At 35.4% G+C, this 20,668-nt stretch overlaps 1 protein-coding gene and 1 pseudogene across 6 annotated transcripts; one reads left to right on the plus strand and one right to left on the minus strand.

Annotated features, from left to right (window-relative positions):
* Nucleotides 1-1,438: 1,438 nt before the first annotated feature.
* Nucleotides 1,439-8,941, minus strand: LOC111400839. 6 transcript variants are annotated; one of them, XR_002703865.1, is made up of 11 exons: nt 8,674-8,941; nt 7,543-8,572; nt 7,408-7,461; nt 7,239-7,322; nt 6,689-6,769; nt 6,026-6,156; nt 2,924-3,239; nt 2,751-2,841; nt 2,588-2,654; nt 1,849-1,914; nt 1,439-1,729 (listed from the first exon to the last, which is right to left on the minus strand). XR_002703865.1 is itself a non-coding variant. In XM_023028271.1 (11 exons), exons 5-10 carry the CDS (start codon nt 6,726-6,728, stop codon nt 1,850-1,852), a joined length of 471 nt encoding a protein of 156 aa, XP_022884039.1. In that variant the 5' UTR covers nt 6,729-6,769; nt 7,239-7,322; nt 7,408-7,461; nt 7,543-8,572; nt 8,674-8,938; the 3' UTR covers nt 1,439-1,729; nt 1,849. The 6 variants fall into 6 exon arrangements, 2 of the variants coding, with proteins under 2 accessions (XP_022884039.1, XP_022884038.1); XM_023028271.1 differs by having other exon boundaries at nt 2,924-3,000; nt 8,674-8,938; XR_002703863.1 differs by having other exon boundaries at nt 1,439-1,914.
* Nucleotides 8,942-15,635: 6,694 nt separating this feature from the next.
* LOC111400136 overlaps nt 15,636-20,668 on the plus strand; it is a 30,807-nt pseudogene continuing 25,774 nt past the window's right edge.

Consider the following 20,668-nt stretch of genomic DNA (forward strand, 5'->3'; position numbering starts at 1 on the left):
GACGTGGAACTTTTAGCCCAGCCCACTTTTCTAAAAATTCAATTTTTTTTAAAATTACTTTTACTCCACACATTTTTCAATAAAATAATATTACACGCAAATCTAACATTTTTCTTTAACCCATATTTGAGCTCATTCTTCTAAAAATTCTTTTTCAAATACAAGTTTTTCAATAAAATAATATTACACGTAAATCTAAAAAAATTTCTTTAATTTTTAATTACTTTCTCCATCAGTCTACTATTCAAAATATATTTTTTTTTCTAAAATAGAGTTCAAACAAAAGTTTAATTTTTAACCACACATTCTCCATTAATTTACTATTCCAAAATATATTATTTCTTTTAAAATGAGACTCAAACAAGAGTTTAATCTCTATGGTCCGGCACGCACACGATTCATTGTAGCGCATAACGGTCATCTAGAGCCTATTTATTGAGTTTCGAATCACAACCGTTGATTGATTGAATGATCCAGTACAGCTCGCACTGCACGAAAATATTGTGTACAAAAGAATGCCTCACAAAATTTCTCTGAACACACATATGTGTAGGTCCCATGATATAATAAAAAAAATGCCAAAAAATCACCCACCCTATCCATTATGAGTATTATATGGCATTTCTATGAACTAAATTTTTGTACACATAACATTGTTGCGCACTGCAAGTGTCGTTCATTCTTCCACCAATCACAGAAAAATTAAGATTCCAAAGCCAACTATCCATAATTTTTATACTGTTCATTACTTGATTTTTATAATTCAGTTATAATGATTCCCATATAAATTATAAACCAAATACTTAATTTATTTATCTACTCCTTCTACAGATATATGCTGACCCGCTTAACTTTGCCTGCTTTCTTGTCTCAACAATAAGATAAGAAATGAATTCAGTCCCTAAGCTGCCTAATTCCTCATCCTCCATAAAGTCAAGGGCCTATTCTCTCCTTCACCTTTGTGCCGATGGTTCTTCCATTCAGTGTCATCAATGTAATAATAGGAGTCACATAGCAGCTCATCCTCAACAAAAAATGACTCTAAGGGCTTGTTTGATACAAGGAATTTTTCATGGAAAATGGTTCCATTTTCCACATTTTTCCTTGTTTGATTGCACGAATTTTCCCTAGAATTGATTTTCCTCCCCCCCCCAATGGAAACAAATTATATCCCTTTAATTGACAATTTAAATGAATACCAAAAGATCCAAAATTTCAACATTTTTCAGGTAAAAAATTATACCAATGAAACACATTTAATTGACAATTCTCAACGAAAACAAGTTCTAGGGAATTTAATTCCTTAAAATTCGTTTTCTTTCCACTCAAATTATATTTTTGCAGTCAAACAGACCCTTAATTATAAATGGTGATTAACCATATGTACGAGAGAGACTCATCTACTAATCACGAGTAAGCACGGCATGGCACAACGATATTTAAATTAAATTTGAATTTTAAGGATGAATTGATGTTCAATGTCACCGATTTTAATATAAGTTAAGCATCGATACTTAGTAGATCATTTTTCCATCAAACAAAAGCAAAATTGCCAAAAGGTTTCAAAATTTTGGCCAAGGGTCTCAATTCCCTGGGCATGCCATCAAAATTTCCAGAATTTACATCAAATGGGAGCACTCGTCTTTTCTTAATTTTCCAGCATATGCCCTCAGCTAGATGCTCCTTGTTTGGGGTCAACATAACGAAATTTGGGTCTGTCCTTTGATAACTACAATCAGGGAAGCGATGATATCAAATTTCCATGGATGTAGAATGGCAATACAAAGGTGGAGCCTCCGTGGGCTTATAAAATCGTATCGAGAAGGCATACAGGGAAATGTATCCAACCTTACTTCCCTAATGTTATCGACACGAACACCAAATCCAAATGATGTCCCTCGTTTTGTCCGATCTCTGACAGTTGTAAGCCAGTGAAATTAATGGTTGAAGAATGAGATAAATTATATAAACAGAGAATGAGGGGCAAAGAATGATAGAGAAACAACAAAACGGGAATCAATATCTTCATCCTCAATTCTACATTGTTATGACATGTTTCATAAGGTGGATCGAATAAAATTAAAAAAAAAAAAAATCAACAATATTAAAGGAGCGTTTGTTTTCCATTTTTGTAAAAATGAGAATGAAAAATATAGCCGTTATAGGCCCCACACAAGAGATCAAAATTCAAATTTGATGGTTTGATGTGATGGATAACGGTCATATTTTTCATTTTAATATAGAAACAATGAAAAACAAATAGGGGCTAAATAAGAAAAATAAACTAAATCTAGTATATTGTATTGTCCAATCCTTTCTACTAATGCATATAACACATGCTCTCAAGGTCTCGAACAACACTGTCTGTCCTAAAAATTATTCTACTTCAACGATGAAAAAAACGAAAGCAGTGATAGCATAACTTGTTCAGAGATATAGACAAATGTGCAAGTTTACTACTAATGAGCAATATTTGAAGATTAAACAACAAGCTATTATAAAATGCTCGATATTATACAGCGAATTTTGAGGCATAGAATTTTGTAGCTAAATCTCTTAAGAACGAGGGGACACACATATCAGATACCTGACATGCTGAAAATGAAAGAAGGTTTCCACCATGATTTAAATGCTAAAGCTATTGATGAATTTCCCTGCAAAATTGACACATTGATGTCTTAAACTTAATTGCTTCACAAATAATACTATCACAAACTAAATGATTAGAAACATTATCAAAATTGTGTTACCTTCAGTAAGAAGTTTTTATTGGCTTGCCAAGATGCAGCCACTTGAAAAGTGGACTCTTGAATATTATTTAATGACTTTTCATCGTCAATACTTCACGAAAAGTATAAAATGAAGTCGGATTCCACCACTTTATATGATATCAATGTATGCGATATTTAACATATGAAAATACCTTGTCTGTAACTCAAAGCCAAAGTCAATGTAATTAGTGATTCCAACCATTTCATTTTCTTCAAGTGGACTTTTCACCTAGGTCCACAGAAGTTAATATTTGTCAGTAATGTTGATTTTAGTACAATCTTTCCCCATTATATCAGTTTTTCAAACAACCATATGTCCCTATCTTCAATATATATTCTTTTGTGCATTCTTGTATGCATATTTATACCGTAGATGGGAATGCATGTAGGCTCATGCACACTAGAGAGAGAGAGAGAAAGAGATACTCATCTCTGAACCACGATGTGTTGATAGAAAGAAGCAATGAACTGCAATGAAATAATAATGAGACATTGTAAGTTGACCCCATATTGATAAATAAATTATGCCCACGTTTGGTGGGGATTAAAATGAAATAGTAATGAGACATTGTAAGTTGATCCCATATTGATAAATAAATTATGCCCACGTTTGGTGGGGATTAAAATTAGTTTTTTAGTAGATTTTGATAAAAATTGTTGAAATGTATGGTTGTAAAGTTGTGGATCCCATAAAGGTGCAGTTAAAATTAGTTATTGACTTTGACTTAAATTAAAATCTTTATTTTAATTTGCACCAAATAGGAACTATAATTCACTAGTACAAAGACTTCTAGAAGAACTTAAGTTGTAGAAGTAATGGTGCGGGAAATATGTAACATGATCCTAAGTAAACTAGTCTCAAAGTGTTAATGAGATTGAAGATTGTGGAGATTGAATAAGATTATGGAAATAGTCGAAGATTATGACAAATAGATAGATTATTTTTACCATATTTAGTTATGATTTGGTTCTATACAATGAGAACATTTCACATTGTGAGGCATCAAGTCTTATTGAATATCATACTTGACATGGTATTAGAGCCTCTTTCTTAGAATTTTTTCTCGTTTTCTTGGTTCGGTTTTCTCACAGCAAGATGAGGTTTTGCTCCTTCCGCTTGGTCTTCGTCGAATTGAGTTAATGGTTTCTTTTTCTTGTTCACGTTTCAACATATTGAGACTTTCAACCTCCATTATTGTAAATCGTTCAGAAAAGCAAAATCGTCCTCTTTCACTCCCATTTATCAAAATTGAAATAGACGGAGAGAAGAGAAAGAGTACTCTTTAGTTCTCCAATGGCGCATTTTCTTTAAACCCTAAAGCCCTAAATTACTCTGCGATCAATAGACTGATATAGATAAAATAACATAACAAGCAGATGAAGATGTCGGCACGGTCGGTGTCGGTAAAGGCGATATCTCTATCGAAGCTGCTAAGCTCTTCAACTAATTTACCGCAGCAACGGCTCTCTTGGCGCCATTCCCTTGAATCTACTATGCACTTCTGATGCCTTCAATCACTTGGTCTAGTTTCAAAGCAAGCATAGATAAATGAATCTCAAAATTACCCTAATATGAAAAGGGTTCAAAAATTGCAAAGAAATAGAGAGAAGGGACAAAGAAATAGAGAGAAGGGAAATTCTCAAGATACTGCCAAGCCGAGCCTGGATGGAGGCAATGCCAGAGACAAAGAGATTAGGTTGCCGATTGGATGAGGCATTGTTGGCGTGGAGAAAAACCCATAGCGACAATGGTTTAGCGTTTGGGAGATGGAGATGATGTAATTTATGTCGAGTTTGTAGTTATGTGTAGGTTCATGGTTTTAGTACTATTGGATTTGGTGTTTGGGCCTTATTATGGTTCAATTTGGTATATTAGACTGTTGCTGGAGATTTTAACTTTCAGATTTAGTATTTGGGCCTGGTAATGGGTTGATTTGGTATATTCGGCTGTTGTTGGAGGTCTTAATGAATAGTAGAAGAAGGATGGACTGTAGCATGTGTGTGAGGTTATTTTTGGGGTTTGCCCATTGGAGTTGGACCTTTGAGTTCTTTTTTACATCAGTTTCATGTAAACAAATTGATGCTAAATGATGAGCTAAAGATTTAGATTCTCATGAGAGGTCAACCTTGAGTGGTTTTGGATTCCTAGTGGAGGGATGATCTTTGAGTTTTTGGTGTAGGTTGTTCGGTTGGATTTCTTCCAACTGCAGCATCTTGGTCAGCAATATATTGCTGAACTTTTCATCGGTGAATTGATCGTTAGAGCTTTCGTTGGAATGCAAATTCTATGTTCGACTGATAGAGCTCATTGTGTGAGGTCGGTACACTTTGTGAATTTATTTTGAAAATTCTTCTTGGGATATGAGCTCTTTGAAGTGTTCTTGGAGTGGTTCTTGGTTGTTTCTGCTGTGATTTGGGTCTCTTCTTCATGGGCACGAGTATTGTCATTGTCGTTCGTTCATGATTGTAAATTGATACTTTTACCAACATTAATTTGAGAGGCATGTTAATGTGATTGAATAAGATTACTTAAATTGAATAAGATTATGGAGATCATCGAATATTAAAATTTTATTATTATTATTATTATTATTATTATTATTATTATTATTATTATTATTATAATTGTACCACATACAGATAGATTGCTTTTATCATATTTAGTTATGATTTTGGTTCTATACAATGAAAGAACCTCTCATATTGGGGGCATCAAATCTTATTAAGTATTATACTTGACATTTCAACATCTATAATTCGGTTATGTCACTAAGTTCACATGTAGCTATGAAAAATGAAAGCCATGTTGCTAACATTATATGCCAATATACTCATTCTTGCAGAATCAACTATGATGCAGAGACGTCTTTATAATGGGAAAATGGAAATGAAGCATGATTCGCTAATTAGATATCTCAATTGCTTAGTTTCTGCTACATTCTGTTGCTAAATTTATGATGGCGTCCAGAGTATTCAGGTTACCGAAATAGATTTAGGATAGCAAGGAAGCCTAACAAAACAACTTGTTTCCTAACATCTTCCACAATAGGATTAACTGCAAGCTAAACAAGAAACAGAAAAAATAAAATCTTTAATTTTCTTCCTTCTGAGGTTCTTTGAAAAGCAAATTCAGCCTAAAAGGAAAAAAGTAGATGTCAATTTAGTGAAGAAAACTTATTAACAACACAATTATGCGAAAGGAAAAGATGAAATTAATCAAAGGACGGGCCTAAAAATAGCAAAACGCAACTAACCTGTGAATTTTTAGCGAGTTCTAGTCCAAAATTGAAGGATGGGCTCAAAGGACTCCCAGATCCTAATCCATAACCAATAGCACAGCTCCAATTTTCCAAGTTTTTGTATTTTGTTCCACCTTTGCTTCCAACTACATACATCATCACAAGTACACCTTTAACCTTCCTCCATGAAATGCTGAAGAACATAGAAGGCCTATGCTAACTATTCTGTTTTTCTCATTTTTTCCCTTTTCTTTAATTTTTTTGTTCAATAAGAATATAAACTTGAAAAGACTTATTTATTAAACGATGAAAAATTGCGCCAAACACAAACCCCATCTCTGCCACCCATCCCTGAAAGCGTTGACGCATATATAAAACACATTTAAAGTATCCAAGAAGACAAGGCATATGATGAACATCAAAGTAGTATGGTAAGGTACAATTGAAGAAAATAAAACTATTAGAATTAATATATTATTTTCCTAAACAAATAGTAGAATTTACTGTTCGTGATAGTGAAATCTAAAAGGTTAAAATAAGTGTTTAACAGAACATGAAGGAGTAATTGTAACTTAAAGAAACACGTTTACCTCATCAACTTGCGAGTATAATACCTAAAACGCACAAAGCATAGAGGATGAAAAAGAACAATAAATATTTTGTTTCTAAAAAACTTACATGTTGGTTCATATTGCACCCCAGTAGCAAGCCTTCCCATCTTACTTGCTAACCAAGCACTTTTTGAAAGTTCATCACCAACTATGTATGGAAGAAAAGTTAATATATTTCTACATGTGTTTGTGAATGTAGTCCATGTATATGCTTACTCATCATAAAAACAGTTTTTATGCTCAGGTTGATTAGCTATTCACTGAACAAAGGAAATAGCCTGGAAATTTCCAAAATATAGGATTAAGTGAATAGGTACACTTGCTATGGTTGAGATAGCACGGAGAAATGCAACTCATATTTTCAGCATATGAAAATCATCATTCCCCAGGTTTGGTCAAACGGGAAAATTAAATTAATGTAGCAGTCAAATACTGAAGAAAGGAATAACTGTAGCTCTAATAGACAGATTTGAAAAGCCATATTTCAAACCCATAACACCATAATCTTCAGAAGATACTCTACAAGAGTGAAAACAATCTAAACATAAAAGATACTCAAAGAAGCATACACTAACTTGTTCATGAGTGTGTAAGATTCGAATTAGAATGAAAACTACCTTTGCTTCAAAAGCACTCGGAATATGCCAAATGCTCCAAAACCAAATTTCTGGTAGTATGCGCGAGACCTCATCAGTAAATTCCTAGATGGGCATGTACGATGAAGATAAAATTATTTTTTGTTACATTATCTGCATTAAGGGAATATGACACAACATGGGTTCTTACGGCTCAGTGTTGGATAGGAAGAGGTTGACAAACGTGTGAGGATCATCAACATAACTACAAAGAAACAACATATCTTCAATTAAAAAAAAACAATCAAAGACAATGTATTTAATGATTAGAAATAGACAAAAATACCTTTACCAGCAGAATTGTGCATTTCCAACAATTTTCTCTTTGGGCTTGTGAACAAGTGGACCAGCAACCTATATAGGCTAAGAAACAAACTTATATCTTGTCAACTAGCTAAAAAATTTTGAAAAAAGTAATAGATTTGGGGGACAAGGGGTAAGAAATAAATAAAAAATACTTTAGCTTCTCCAAACTTTCATAGAACAAGGGAAGTAAAGTCTTGTAAGCAATTGAAGGTGAATCATAAGCTTTGTTCTTATGGGAATGGTAGAAAACTCAAAATTTAGTGGTCAAAGAGTTTTAGAAAATGTTCTTGGTGGAAAACATGGAAAAAGAATATTTTCGACTTATTAATGACACTCGCAACATAAAGAAGCCTCCAACTGTAGCACTTCCCTCAGTGAAGAAATTTGATGACCGACCTAAAGATCCCAGTGCTTTAGTAAAGATATCATTGAGTTAATTCTCTTTGACCTTTTCAGTTTGATAATTCTCCTACGATTTCTAAGCAATCTTATAAATTATCTGCGTAACTGCTATGCGCCTGTGCTGCTATGCTCTGTGAAATATTTACAGATTTACTTGATTGTATCCTGAAAATCTATTCCACTTATGATTACGACTCACCAAATTAATACTTATCTAATCCGCTATAACAAATATACTGCAAAAGTTCAGGCAATGTATTTTGTACAAAGACACTATAACTTTTCCCTTTTTTCAATGTATCAGCCCAGTGTAAAAATAAAAATAAAATTGTCACCTCAACTCCGTCCCTGTACCAGAATGCTTATTGACTAACCGGAACTATTGTATAACTAAAAAGTAATAATCAAATATTAACCAGTTCAGAAATCAATAGTATAAAGAGCAAGCACTGATAGGGAGGGGATAAAGTAGCAATCAAATCCACATGAGGATCATCAATTGGCTTTAGCGTAATCCTAGTGCTAAAATGCTTCGCTTCGTTAAAGTAATCCTCGAAAAGCATCTCAAAGCCAATTTCCCAAACAAGTTGTACAAAGATTCCAGCATCCTGCATTGCCATTTTGCATACGCAATTTTTAACCTCGCTATCTTTCTTTAAAAAAAAAAAAAAAAAGAATTTGCAATTCTTAAATTGGTAAAACTTGGTACGTGCAAAGAGGGGACGGAAATCGAAGAGCAGCAGAACCAAAACCATTAGCGGCGGCGATTCTTTGGTTGTCGCCCACAAGTTTCCCATCCCAAATTCTATGTACTTCAGAATTGAGTATAATTAGAGAAAATTGATAGAGTTTTATGGGCATGGAGAAAGATGAGGATTTTTTAGCGAATTTCTCTGAACTCTCACCCTTCATCCTTCTCTTGACCACTTCAATGTTCTGAATAAACTAGTGACGTGGCGTCAGATGAAAGCCATACCTCGAGTCTCTATCATTTTCATACGTGAAATGTCGACCCGCACTCAACTCTGGGCAAAGAGTACCAACATGGGCTTGGCTTCCAAACCAGTTGTGGCCCGGCCTGTTAAATTATGGACCTGAAGTCAATTATATTGGGCTTCCACTTCCAGGCATGACGGTTGGTCCATTGAACGGTGGAATGCCAAATTATTACTTGTGGAAATTATAGAAAACAAGATATTTAAAAATTCAATTTCATAAATCATAGATTAGGTTTACTATTCGAAAAATCAAATATATTATATTTTAAATATTAATAATTATAATAGAAAATTAAGTATACATATTTATCATACCCAACCAAGCATACAAAACCTCTAATCATTTTCATTCTCTCTTTCTCTATCCCAACTTTTCTCATTTCTCTAGTCGCCGCCTTGCTAGCGCCACCACCTCTGTTGCCACATTGAGCGGAGATGTCACTCGACATCGTTGCGGCAGCATTGTTGCCGCGCCACAGTTGCACGATCATCACGCAACCACCATCGGAAACTACGTCAACAACGCGATCGCAACACTATGCCAGCAACATGATAGCAACAGGATCCAGTCCATTTGTTGATCCCTTTTCAATACCCTGCTCGCTATACTAAAACACACAAAAAAACATAGATAAAGCAAGTAGCGATGGCGGCATCATTCTTGTGTTTGAAGATGTGAGAGCATCAGCATGACGATGCAGTAGCTTGGGTTGGTTTCATACCGCCATGGTTTTCGACAGCTGCAACGTCATCTCTGACTTTGATTAGGTCTACTTTGCGATGGTTTTGTTGAATCCACTTGGGGTGTGGTGGTAATGTTGATATTGCTTGTGGTAGTGGTAGTGGTAGTGGTAGTGGTGGCTGGTGCTACTCATGGTGTTGCTGTTGTAGTTGTGGTGGCAACGACGGTGCATCTAGCCACGGCAGTGGTTGTGATAGTGGGTGTTGCTATTAAAAAGTGGTGGTCGTTCTGGGAAAAACGGTGGTAGTGATGCTATTAGAGGCAATGGTGAAATAGTGGTTGCAAGTGTTGGTCACAAATTATTTGGTCAATTGTGATCACTAAATTGATTAATTTGTGACCAATAAACAATATATGATCAATGAAAAAGATAAATTGTGTCCAATAAATAATGTGTGACCTAAAAAATTGTTAATTTGTGATCGATAATTTAATAATTTTTTATTATATAATAAGTTGTCACTTGTAATATTCGTGATTTGTGGTCGATAAATAAATTGTGACTTATAAATTTTTGATTTGTGATCGATGAACAAATTGTGACATATAAAATTTTAAAAATGTGATAGTAAAATAATTTGTGACGTATAAAAATTCTAATTCTTGATCGAAAAGTAATATGTGACTTACTAAATCGTGAATTTGTGAGCGAATTGTAAATATCTGTGACCTTAATATATTTAGTGAATAAAATATAAAATTAATTAATTAAATCATAAATAAATTTTAATAAATATTTGATTTTTGAAATTTGAAACCTTTGTTTTTAGTTTTGAAATGGATGATACTTTCGTAGTTATGAATTTTTCCCTTATCGCTTTCACTTTCCTTTCTGGACTCATTCGATAAGCATTTCCTACCCAAATAATGCTACATATACATAATGATTTATATCAGACGAGGTGTCAAAAAAAGTGAAAAATATATTTTTTTTTATTTTATTGAAAAAAATTTGATTCAATTATATATCACGACATCATGTGTATGTAAACCATTATGTGTATGTAGCACAACCATCCCTACTCTACCTCTCTAGCTTATACATCAACAATAGTAATCCCAAGCAACCAAATTCACTTTTTCTTTGCTGTGTCTAGCTTTGTTCCAAGACTTTCTTTAAGCGATGTTGATATGAAAGGAACAACTGTACTAGTTGATCTTTGCCTTTTTTTAAAAAGATCATATGAGATTAGATATACTGCCAAATTTAAAGTCAGATGACACTTGTCTAGTGTCTTATGCATTAATAACTCCTTCAAGGAAGGCTCGCCACTTCTACAATGAGGTTGTATGAATAGCGGTTTATGTGACCAGTGACATTAGATGATATATTAGAGTGACTATAATGGGACGAAAGAATGCTAACGTGAATGGATGATCATACATGACAGTGATAGCCGTTGTGCATCAAAGTAGATTAGCGAGGAGAAAAAAGTAGACAAAGTTAATTTCTAGTGACAGATAATGTAATGTATGTCCCACAACCCCGTTTTCACGATTTGGGCTGCTCCAATTTTGCTCGCCACTACTACGGGAGTCGCTTTTGCCTTCCATCTCTTTCCTTTTTTCGCCCCCATTTCGCCACAACGGCAAAAGCACTCCGCTAAGTCGATACTGACACTGAAAGATGAGAGCTAGGGAAACAAATGGGATTAGATACCTTAGTAGTCCTAGCCGTAAACGATAAATACTAGGTGTTGTGCATATCAACTTGCCAAAAGCGAGAGAAACCCCATCCCTCTCTTTCCTTTTTCCACCCCCATGTTGCCACCAGGATAATCCTTTGTTTCATAGCCCTAGGGCTATTTACAACTAGCCAATTAAGAATTCTCACTTTGGAATAGTAGGGGCACCTTACGTTCTTGAACCAATAACCAGCTCTCGACTAGTGAAAAAATGAAAGAGAAGGATAGGTTTCTCTCACTTTTGGCATAGCAAGTTCCCAGTGGAAGGCTCGCATGACGAACTATTAGCTCACTGGTAGAGCACACCCTTGATAATTGCATATATTTCGACTTGTGACCAATTCGTAGATACCGATAGAAAATAAATAGGCATTCAAAACAAGTAATAACAACTTAGAATTGAAGTAATAATATTATTGAATCACCCGAACTAATTCGATATCTCTCTTTTTTGTACTACAAGACATATTGGCAGCCACTGATAATTTGATTGAACTGAAATTTGGAATGGGTATACTTGACGATATGAATCATTTGAAAAATAAACGTATTCGTTCAAGGATGCAATTATTAGGGGCACACTTTACCACTGAGCTAATAGCTTGTTGTGCGAGTCTCCCATCGAGGGTCGGGACAGAATTTGTAACTTGCTATCCTCTTGCCTAGCAGGCAAATATTGACCTCCATGGAAAGAATGATTCATTTGGATCGATATAAGAGTCCAACTCTATGCCTTGTTGTAATGATTCCTCTGGTATTACAACCTTTACCATAATGATGCTGCCCATATATCAAATTATTTCATGGATTTTCTAAATTGCCATCTAATTGCGTATGATTTCTTGATACAGAAAAGAAAAAAATAATAAAAAATAAATTTTTTTCTTTGTGAACTCAATTTTTTTTTTTTTAAATTAAAGGTTTAATTCTACTCTACATTGCATGCAAAAGTAGAAGAAAACTGTCATTCTTTCTTGACTAAACAAATTCTTTTCTAATTTTCCAAAAAATATTATCTCACTTGACTATTTTCTCGTTTTGTACTCCTTCACAATTTCCACCGCACAAAGAAAGTGTGACAAGGAATGCCATAAGAATCCAATTTGGCCTTTAAGAATCCAACTTCTTGTTTTTCCACCTCTTTCTTTGTACACGTGTCCTCCATAGAAACATTTTTTTAAATTTCTATTGCTTCATGAAAGCACCCTTCAACTACAAGATGTGCGCTAGGCGATGGTGCAGTGTAGGGACCACACCCCAGTTCCTCCAAGGCCTCCAATCACAAATTGATTCCAAGTCAATTTTATTAGACGAGGCCATAATTCGTTATGGGCCACCATAACGGATATTTGTCAATTTTCTTCTAAAGGCCAGGCCACATAGATTACGTCATCGTTAACATAATTTCAAGAGAGAAAGAGAGATATATAAAATATACATTTTCTCAAATAAAGTAGAGAGCGAATCTATATTTTCTGGAGAAAAACAATATAGAAGCACTCAAGTCATTAATTTATTATTAGTTTTATATTTTATGCACATTCGAGTTTATGAAATCTTCAAGATTATGTATCAACGTATTTTGTTAGAAATCAAATCATCGCATTAGTTTGAGCAACATATTTTGAAAGAAGAAGAAGCAAAAAAGAGCATAATCCCCTATAGAATGTCGAGATCTTAATTCCAAAATTGAGACCGAAGAACTCTATCAGTAAGAACTCTTGAGAATTATCAACGTGTTGAATGATGAGATACTCTTTAGATCCAAATTGTTTGAGGACAATTGACATTGTGATTACTTCACAGATTTACAAGATGAAAACTTTTATATTGTACGTAATTTTTTGATTAGGCATTAGTTTAGTTCATTGTATTCTGACTGTGTTTTTTGCTGTGGACAATTATCCTTTTTGAAAAAAATGCAATTGAAAAAATAAAGTCAAAAACTTTTGAGAATTGATTTTATGACCGTTAGGAGAAAAGTGGGAGTAGCGGTGGGAGAGAGCATGGGGCGGACTTTCTAAGTTGCTTCTAGAGCAAGAGTCAGCTGCGGCACCTAGGGACTGATTGGCCCCTCAGTCCTCTCTTTTTTGGACCCATATTTTTTTTAAATCTTTTCATTTATACCCAATCTCTTAGCATCCCATTCAATACATAATTAATAGCATTTTCAATATATAAATGAACAACACCTTCGTTTAATCTCTTCTAATCTCCATGAATAGCAGTTTCGAACCCGAGTAAGTTTAATTGAAGATCCAGGTTTTTTAACGTATATGCGTTTTCATGTCAAGATTTTTATTCCATTTGTCTTTTTTATCCTTTTTGTGGGCTTGGAATTTCAAGTTCTATTTTTACAAATGCGTGTGCTATGATTACGCATTGATAATGGGTTGTTGTATGATCGTTTTTGCCTAGAATTTCGTGCCTTCCGATGGTTCCTTCTTTGTTCTTTATCTGTCACGATTTCAATTCTCACCTTTTTCTATTACTAGTCAAAAGTAAACGTGCGATGCACGTTGTTTTGAAATGCTTTATAAGTGCGTAAAAATAATATTTGAAGATGCATGAATTAGAGAGATAATTTTGAGAAATTATGTATGTGAAATCGACTTTTTATTCAATGAGAATCTCTTTATACATTATTTTTTTTGTTTGATTCGGAGCACAATCTTCAAGATTTCACTCTCAAAATCCTGCGACGTACTTGTTTCTAAGCTTCTAAGCTCTGAATCTCATATCTGTTCACTCTTATCCCCTCGATTGCTGGTGTTGCGGAATCGTTCTCATTAAATGTTGATGTTGAAGACCTCATTCATTTCAGAATTTTCTTCAGATTGACTAAATTGCATTGGTGGGCAGATAATCAGAAACAAATAAAAAACATAACAGATGCCAGTTGATCAATTTTCTCCCTTACGATCGAGGGTAAACCTTGATAAAAAGTTGAAGGTAATAATGAATGCACTTTCTTACAGGAAAGTAGTACCTGACAAGGTACAAATCTATAGGTCTCATAGTACTTCGGAGAACTATTCTATATCTCCTCTGTGGATAATCAATTGCCTGAACAAATCAAGGAAATTCATAAGTATATATGCAATACAGATTCTTGTGCAATACTTGGCTCTAAGTTATTGGTCACTTTTTTAGAAGAAAGTTGAGAAAACTAACCTCACTAGGATCTGGAACTTTTAAAGTGGTCAAATGTGGAGCTTTGAGTGCTATCAAAATTTCATTCTAATGAAATAAACATACAAATGCTTCAGTGAGAAACCAATGAAAGGAGCAGGGACGAACTGATGTGAAATACCAGAAAGGAAGGTAAACTCTTGACGTCGTCTTCAGTCACAAATAGCCACCTGGTGAAGAAATGTATGTACGTGAATCTACTAATGTTGTGTGTGAGTACTTTGGTTATGAAAATAAATAATTGATGTAGTTAATGTCTTTGGTTCATGCATGCATTTACGTGTGAGTACCTTGGTTATGAAAATGAATAATTGATGCAGCTAATTACTTCGGTTCATGCATGCATTTATCACTCTATATGTGTGGCTCCTAGAATAATTAAATAGCTCCAAAATTTTATGAAGAATAAATATGAGTCGTCACCATAAACTTCCATTTATTTAATTTAATGTGAGAAATCTAGTAAAAAAATATTTTTTAATTTATTTTACAGCCCACAAACAAGATATTGGCTCATCATAAACAACTAAAATAATACTGGTAATAACATTCTATTCACGTTACACGTGTGTCCAGTTTCTTTTGCAATAATAATTGTGAAGAAGAATATTAATTAAAATGCTTATTTACTTTCAAAATTAGTCATTATTGTGAGATTTGAAATAAATCTCCAAAGTATTATTCATTTATTTCCCCCCCCCCCCCACAATTTTAACAACAATCAATTTGTGAAAATAATATAAATAGTTGGGAGATTAATTTATTTACGTCTAAAACTCATGACAAAAAATTAAATTCATTCATGGACATGAAATCTAATTAATTTGAATCAATGAATATAGAAAAAGAAGTGTGTACATGAACTACCATATGGGTACATGAACTTAGGTTTTTATTTCTACTAATGTTTGTGTGTTGTCATAGGACTCCTCAGCTTCTGCAATCATGAACCTAGCAATTTTGATTTTATCATTGACCTCATTTTCAATGTTAATTATTATTATACATGCTATGATTTTATAATTCACCTCATTTTCAATGTTAATTATTATTCATGCATGTAAGTAGGGGTAGAATCGCCCAAAAAATAATTCTCCCTACATGTGATATTTAGTAAATTATAGATTTTAGCATTTCAGTTTTCTTTCATCTGCATTCATCATCGCATTTATATTAAGATCTCTACTATCTCAATTTCTGTAATTTGGGATTTTTTTAATGTTAGTATGCGTTTTGACAGTTTACACTCTTATATTTCTTATTAACTGTCTATTTAAACTTTTGTTTAGCAGGAGCACGCAATGGCCGCCAGCATAGCTTCAGGAAGTGGCTTTCTGAATCCTGGAGAAATTGTATACGGGGGACGACGCTGTAGACAAGCCTATTGTATTACCATTCCAAAATGCATCCATAAAGATCAATCTTGGTATGTAATAAGGGCCCCTGTCTGTTGACATGCTAAAAGTGCAGCCCAAATCGAATAGCTCAAAGAATGAAGCTCAACTGGACAATTCAGGATAAATGCCCAAATAGGGTTATTAATGAATGCAGTGGAAGCCCACGAACGCGGTAACACCATCGCCCAAACTTGTAAGACGCCCAAGATCTGAGTGAATGAAGTGCCTTGCAATCGCCCAGGGTTATGACCCTGTTCTTGCCCAAACTTTCGAATCGCCCAGAATTTTAGCAAATATAAGATGTTATGGTTATCCAAAAGTGCAGTTATCGAAACAGTTATCGAGTAATCTTATCACGTTCCACGATTCAAGGAGTTCAGTTGAAGTCAGTTGAACGACAAAGAGTAGTGGCAATAGTTAGAGACGGCAGTTCCACGATAAGTTGGCCACCATGAAGAAAGTGAACAATTATAAAGCAATTAAACAGTTTCTAAGCGGTTGATCACGAAGAGATCATTAAGGAAATATAAAAGGAAGAAAAGACATAGAGCAAAAAACCCCGAATCAAACACTCTCAAACAGAGAATATGTAATTTCAATTTCTTAGTTTATACTTAAACATTTCTTTTCAGTACTCGTGTGCTTGTACCCCTTGGAGGCATTTTGTTTAGTTCCAATTGTAAAGTCATCGCCAATAAAGCACCCATTTTTGGGACTTTGTCTCAAGAGGTTTGTTCCTTACACAATCGTCTGATCCCTTTTTAATTGTTAGCGACTACCCATGTGAAACAATTTGTCACGCCCAGTGGGACATTGATGTTTAGTGTTGAAGATACAAAAGATGAAACAATATGTCTTAGAAATTCGATAAGGAAGCAGCAAGTCAGGGAGGAGTCTAGTCTGTGATCGAGCGATATGAGGAGCAGCATAGCTCTCCACGAACAGATGGACAGAATCAAAGCAATCATAGTCGTTATGAACCAATGACAGAGTTGAATCCTCGAACCATGCGTGCATTATTTGGAGAACTCACACAAAATGTCGTTGAACAGATAAATCTACGAAATATTCATAATATGAAAAGACTTACCCAGAATAGGAATGTACATTATGACAACATGACCAAACAACTGAATACTTTGAACAAAATAATGAATAAGTTAGTAGGCCAAATTTGTCAGCCAGTTGTGCCTCTTGCAAGCCACTTTCAAATTAGGACAATTGTGGGACATAATCTCCCAGTCCTAAGTTTAAATCAAGGGGTAGAATCACCTTTTGATCCCTCTACTTCAAACCAGAGGGTGGTGTAATACCAAGTCAGAATAGTGGCAATGGTACATATAACTTGGGGGGTAACTTAAACGTAAAAGATAATGTCCTAAATAATGGACAGAATACCCCACGTGTTAATGATGGAATAAATGTTCAGGTTAATGGTAACAATGACCCAAATCATGGCAACTTTGTTGCCAACCAAGGACCAAACATCAGGCCTCAAGCAAATCAACTGGTCAATCAACCTGTAGGAATTCCATATGGGACGTCATGTTGAGGAATCAGATTATGAAAATCGTACAGGACCAGATGACTTTTGGAGTACGTCCTGTCATTAGGCCGACTTACACAAAGTCATATCCTGATTGGGTAGACCAAACATATCCATGGCCTAGAGGGTATAAAGTGCCAGAATTCTCACTGTTTACCGATTTAGGAGAGATGTCGACTCTAAAACACATAGGGCGATTCACACTGCAAAGTGGTGACGTAATTGATTACCATAAAATGAGGCTGTTCCCTAGTTCATTAATAGTAGTAGCTTCTCCTGGTTCATCAATTTGCTAGCAAACTCTGTTCAAACATGACAACAATTGGAGCAATTGTTCCACGCTCAGTTTTATAAGACTGAGTCTAAAGTTATTTTGGCCGATTTGGCGAATCTGTGTTAAATGTCAAACGAATGGGCAGAAAGTTTCCTTCAAAGGTTCAAGACAGCAAGAAGTAAATGTTTTGTACCTTTGCCCGAAAAGGAATTTGTCAAAATTGCTCAAGGTTGTCTAAGTTTTGATTTGAAGAAGAAGTTCCAAGACAAGGAATTTCCTGATCTTTTCCAATTAAGCTCGAACATGATTAGGTATGAACGATTAATAAGAGAAGAAGAACAAATGAAAAATTCTAGCAAGGGGACTTATTATAGAGACCCAAATTTTGATGTTCATACCATTAATGACAAGTATTACGATCAAACTGAAATGTGTTTGGCCGAATTAGTTAAAGGAGACACATATACTTGTCCTATAATGGCTAAACCTAGACCATCGGGCAAGGATGAGCCTATAAAAGATAAAAACATAAAGGCTTCTCGTTCGATGTAACCAAAGCTGACCTTATATTTGATAAATTATATAAGGATAAGTAGATAAAGCTGAGCGATAAGCATAAATTGCCAAGCCCTGAACAAGTTAAGGGTAAAAAATATTGTAAGTGGCATAATGTATGGTCATATTTGACTAACAACTGTTTGGTTTTTCACCATGTGTTACAGGATGCCATTGAATCAGGACGAACTACGTTCAAGGATAAGAAGAAGATGGCAGAGGATGAAAATCCTTTTCCACAGCCACTTGGAGTGAACATGGTGACGTCTGGTTTCAAAAACAAGTTGCCAAAATTCAAGTTGGTTATAGATGATGGTGAAGAAGACCCTGGACCACATCCCAGTGTCTTAGAACGTATCAAAGGAAAGGAGCCCAAAAAGGACGAAAGCGTCCTATGTGCAAGGTGCAAAAAAGAGGTGAGTGCAAATGCAAAGAAACCAGGGATATGGCAGCATCACCATTGCCCTAGTTTTTTCCAAACGCTCAGCCTGGTAGAGGGCGGGGTACATCGTTCTATAAGGGACCACCTTTTGAGAGGCAGTTCAGGCCAGTAAATAATGGGAGAACATGCAACCTTCCCAATCAAATGTATTGCATTCGTTCCAGTATAAGGCTGGAAGGGTGATACCTTTCAACGAAATGACTAGAACCCAACAAAGGCGTTTTCAATGGAGCTATGGGCGAATGATGAGGCAACAACAGGGAATGCTACGTCCTAAGGCACCTAGGCTACTCAAGGCAGCCAATCAAAATGTTCTCAAAGACAGTGAAGAGACTGGTACAGGCGAACCTATGGAAGAATTGCCAGAGACTTCTTCTGGGAGGTCGAAGTTTGAGCGGGACAGAAGGGATGGAGACGATCCAGATCAGCCCCTTACTATTCAGTTTGATACATTACCTCCTGTCGTGGCTAATAACTATTTACTAGCCAATGAGTTCAAGAATAAAGAGAATGGAGAAGAAGAAAAAGTGGATAACGAAGAGGAAGCATGCGTGCTAGAATATGAAGAAGGCCAAACTTCTAGAGAGGCCTACAATGGTGAAGAAGGTGATGGTATGACAGACATTAAAGAGGAAATCGATCTGGAAGTAGAAAGGAGAAGAAGAAGAGTATCGTACAATACTATGTTGAAGCAACTACATCGAGAGGGAGTTCGTGAAGTAGACTTATTGGGAGAACCATCTGGGCGTTCTTTCGATTTTTACGTGCTGTACGGGACGTCCAAAAGGAAGAAGAGAGTGCCTCGCTCTGAAAAGTATGGATCACCTCCAAGAATAATGCCTCCTCCTACAGGTTGGGTAACTGAAAAAGAAGTATTAGAAAATAGTAAAAAGGAAATTCAGGAGACAGAGGCTCAGTGCGATATGCTGCACGTTGACTTATCACAAAAAGGTAACTCGACAGAGGATAAGCAGGAAGTAGAAATAGATACTGCTAAAAAGGTTATTTTTAAGCGACCAGCCATGAAATTGACCAAACACTTGAGGACATTGTACGTTAAAGCTCTAGTTAACGGCATACCTGTGGCAAAAGTGCTTGTCGATAATGGAGCAGCTATAAACACCATTCCATATAGGATGATGAGGAAATTTGCAAAGACGGAAGGTGATATGATCCCAACGAAAGTCATCCTAACAAGTTTCAATGGAGGAGCAACTTCAGCTAAAGGGGTTATGCCATTGGACATAACTATAGGAACAACTACTAGGACCACAGTCTTCTTTATAATAGGTGGTCCCACTAGTTACAATGTGTTATTAGGAAGAGATTGGATACATGGAAATCGCTGTATACCCTCATCGCTCCATCAATGCCTAGTTTTTTGGAATGACAAGGGCGAAGTAGAGGTGGTGCAGGCCAATCATAGGCCTTTTGTTGCAGAAGCAAACTCAGTGGAAAGGTTCATGTATGAAGGAAATTATGGACATGTCAGAGTAGTCCAAGATAGAGAAGAAACTCAAATTGTCGCGTAGAGTGAAGAGTCATTTTGGGTGGATGTACTCACTGAAATGTTCAGTCAGATGAGACCAAACATAGTGGCCCCAGAAGAGCTAGTAATTGGCAAAAGATTAATCAAAGAGTTTTAAATGAGTTGTAAGCAACAAAGTCAAATGGCCAATATTCAGGCCTTCAAAGCCAAATTAATGGCTTTCAATAAAGAATGCAAGGACAAGGCAAAAGAAGAAGAAGCTTTGAAAGCATTGAGAGACAAATTGGCAGTGTTTGAGTTGGAACAAAGTACTGGCCGAGAAGTCAACCAGGTGGATTGTTTAGAAGAAGAAGTGTCTACAAGGACTCCGAACGACGAAGTGAT

The sequence above is a fragment of the Olea europaea genome, chromosome 10 (assembly GCF_002742605.1).
Source record: "Olea europaea var. sylvestris chromosome 10, O_europaea_v1, whole genome shotgun sequence".
NCBI lineage: Eukaryota > Viridiplantae > Streptophyta > Magnoliopsida > Lamiales > Oleaceae > Olea > Olea europaea.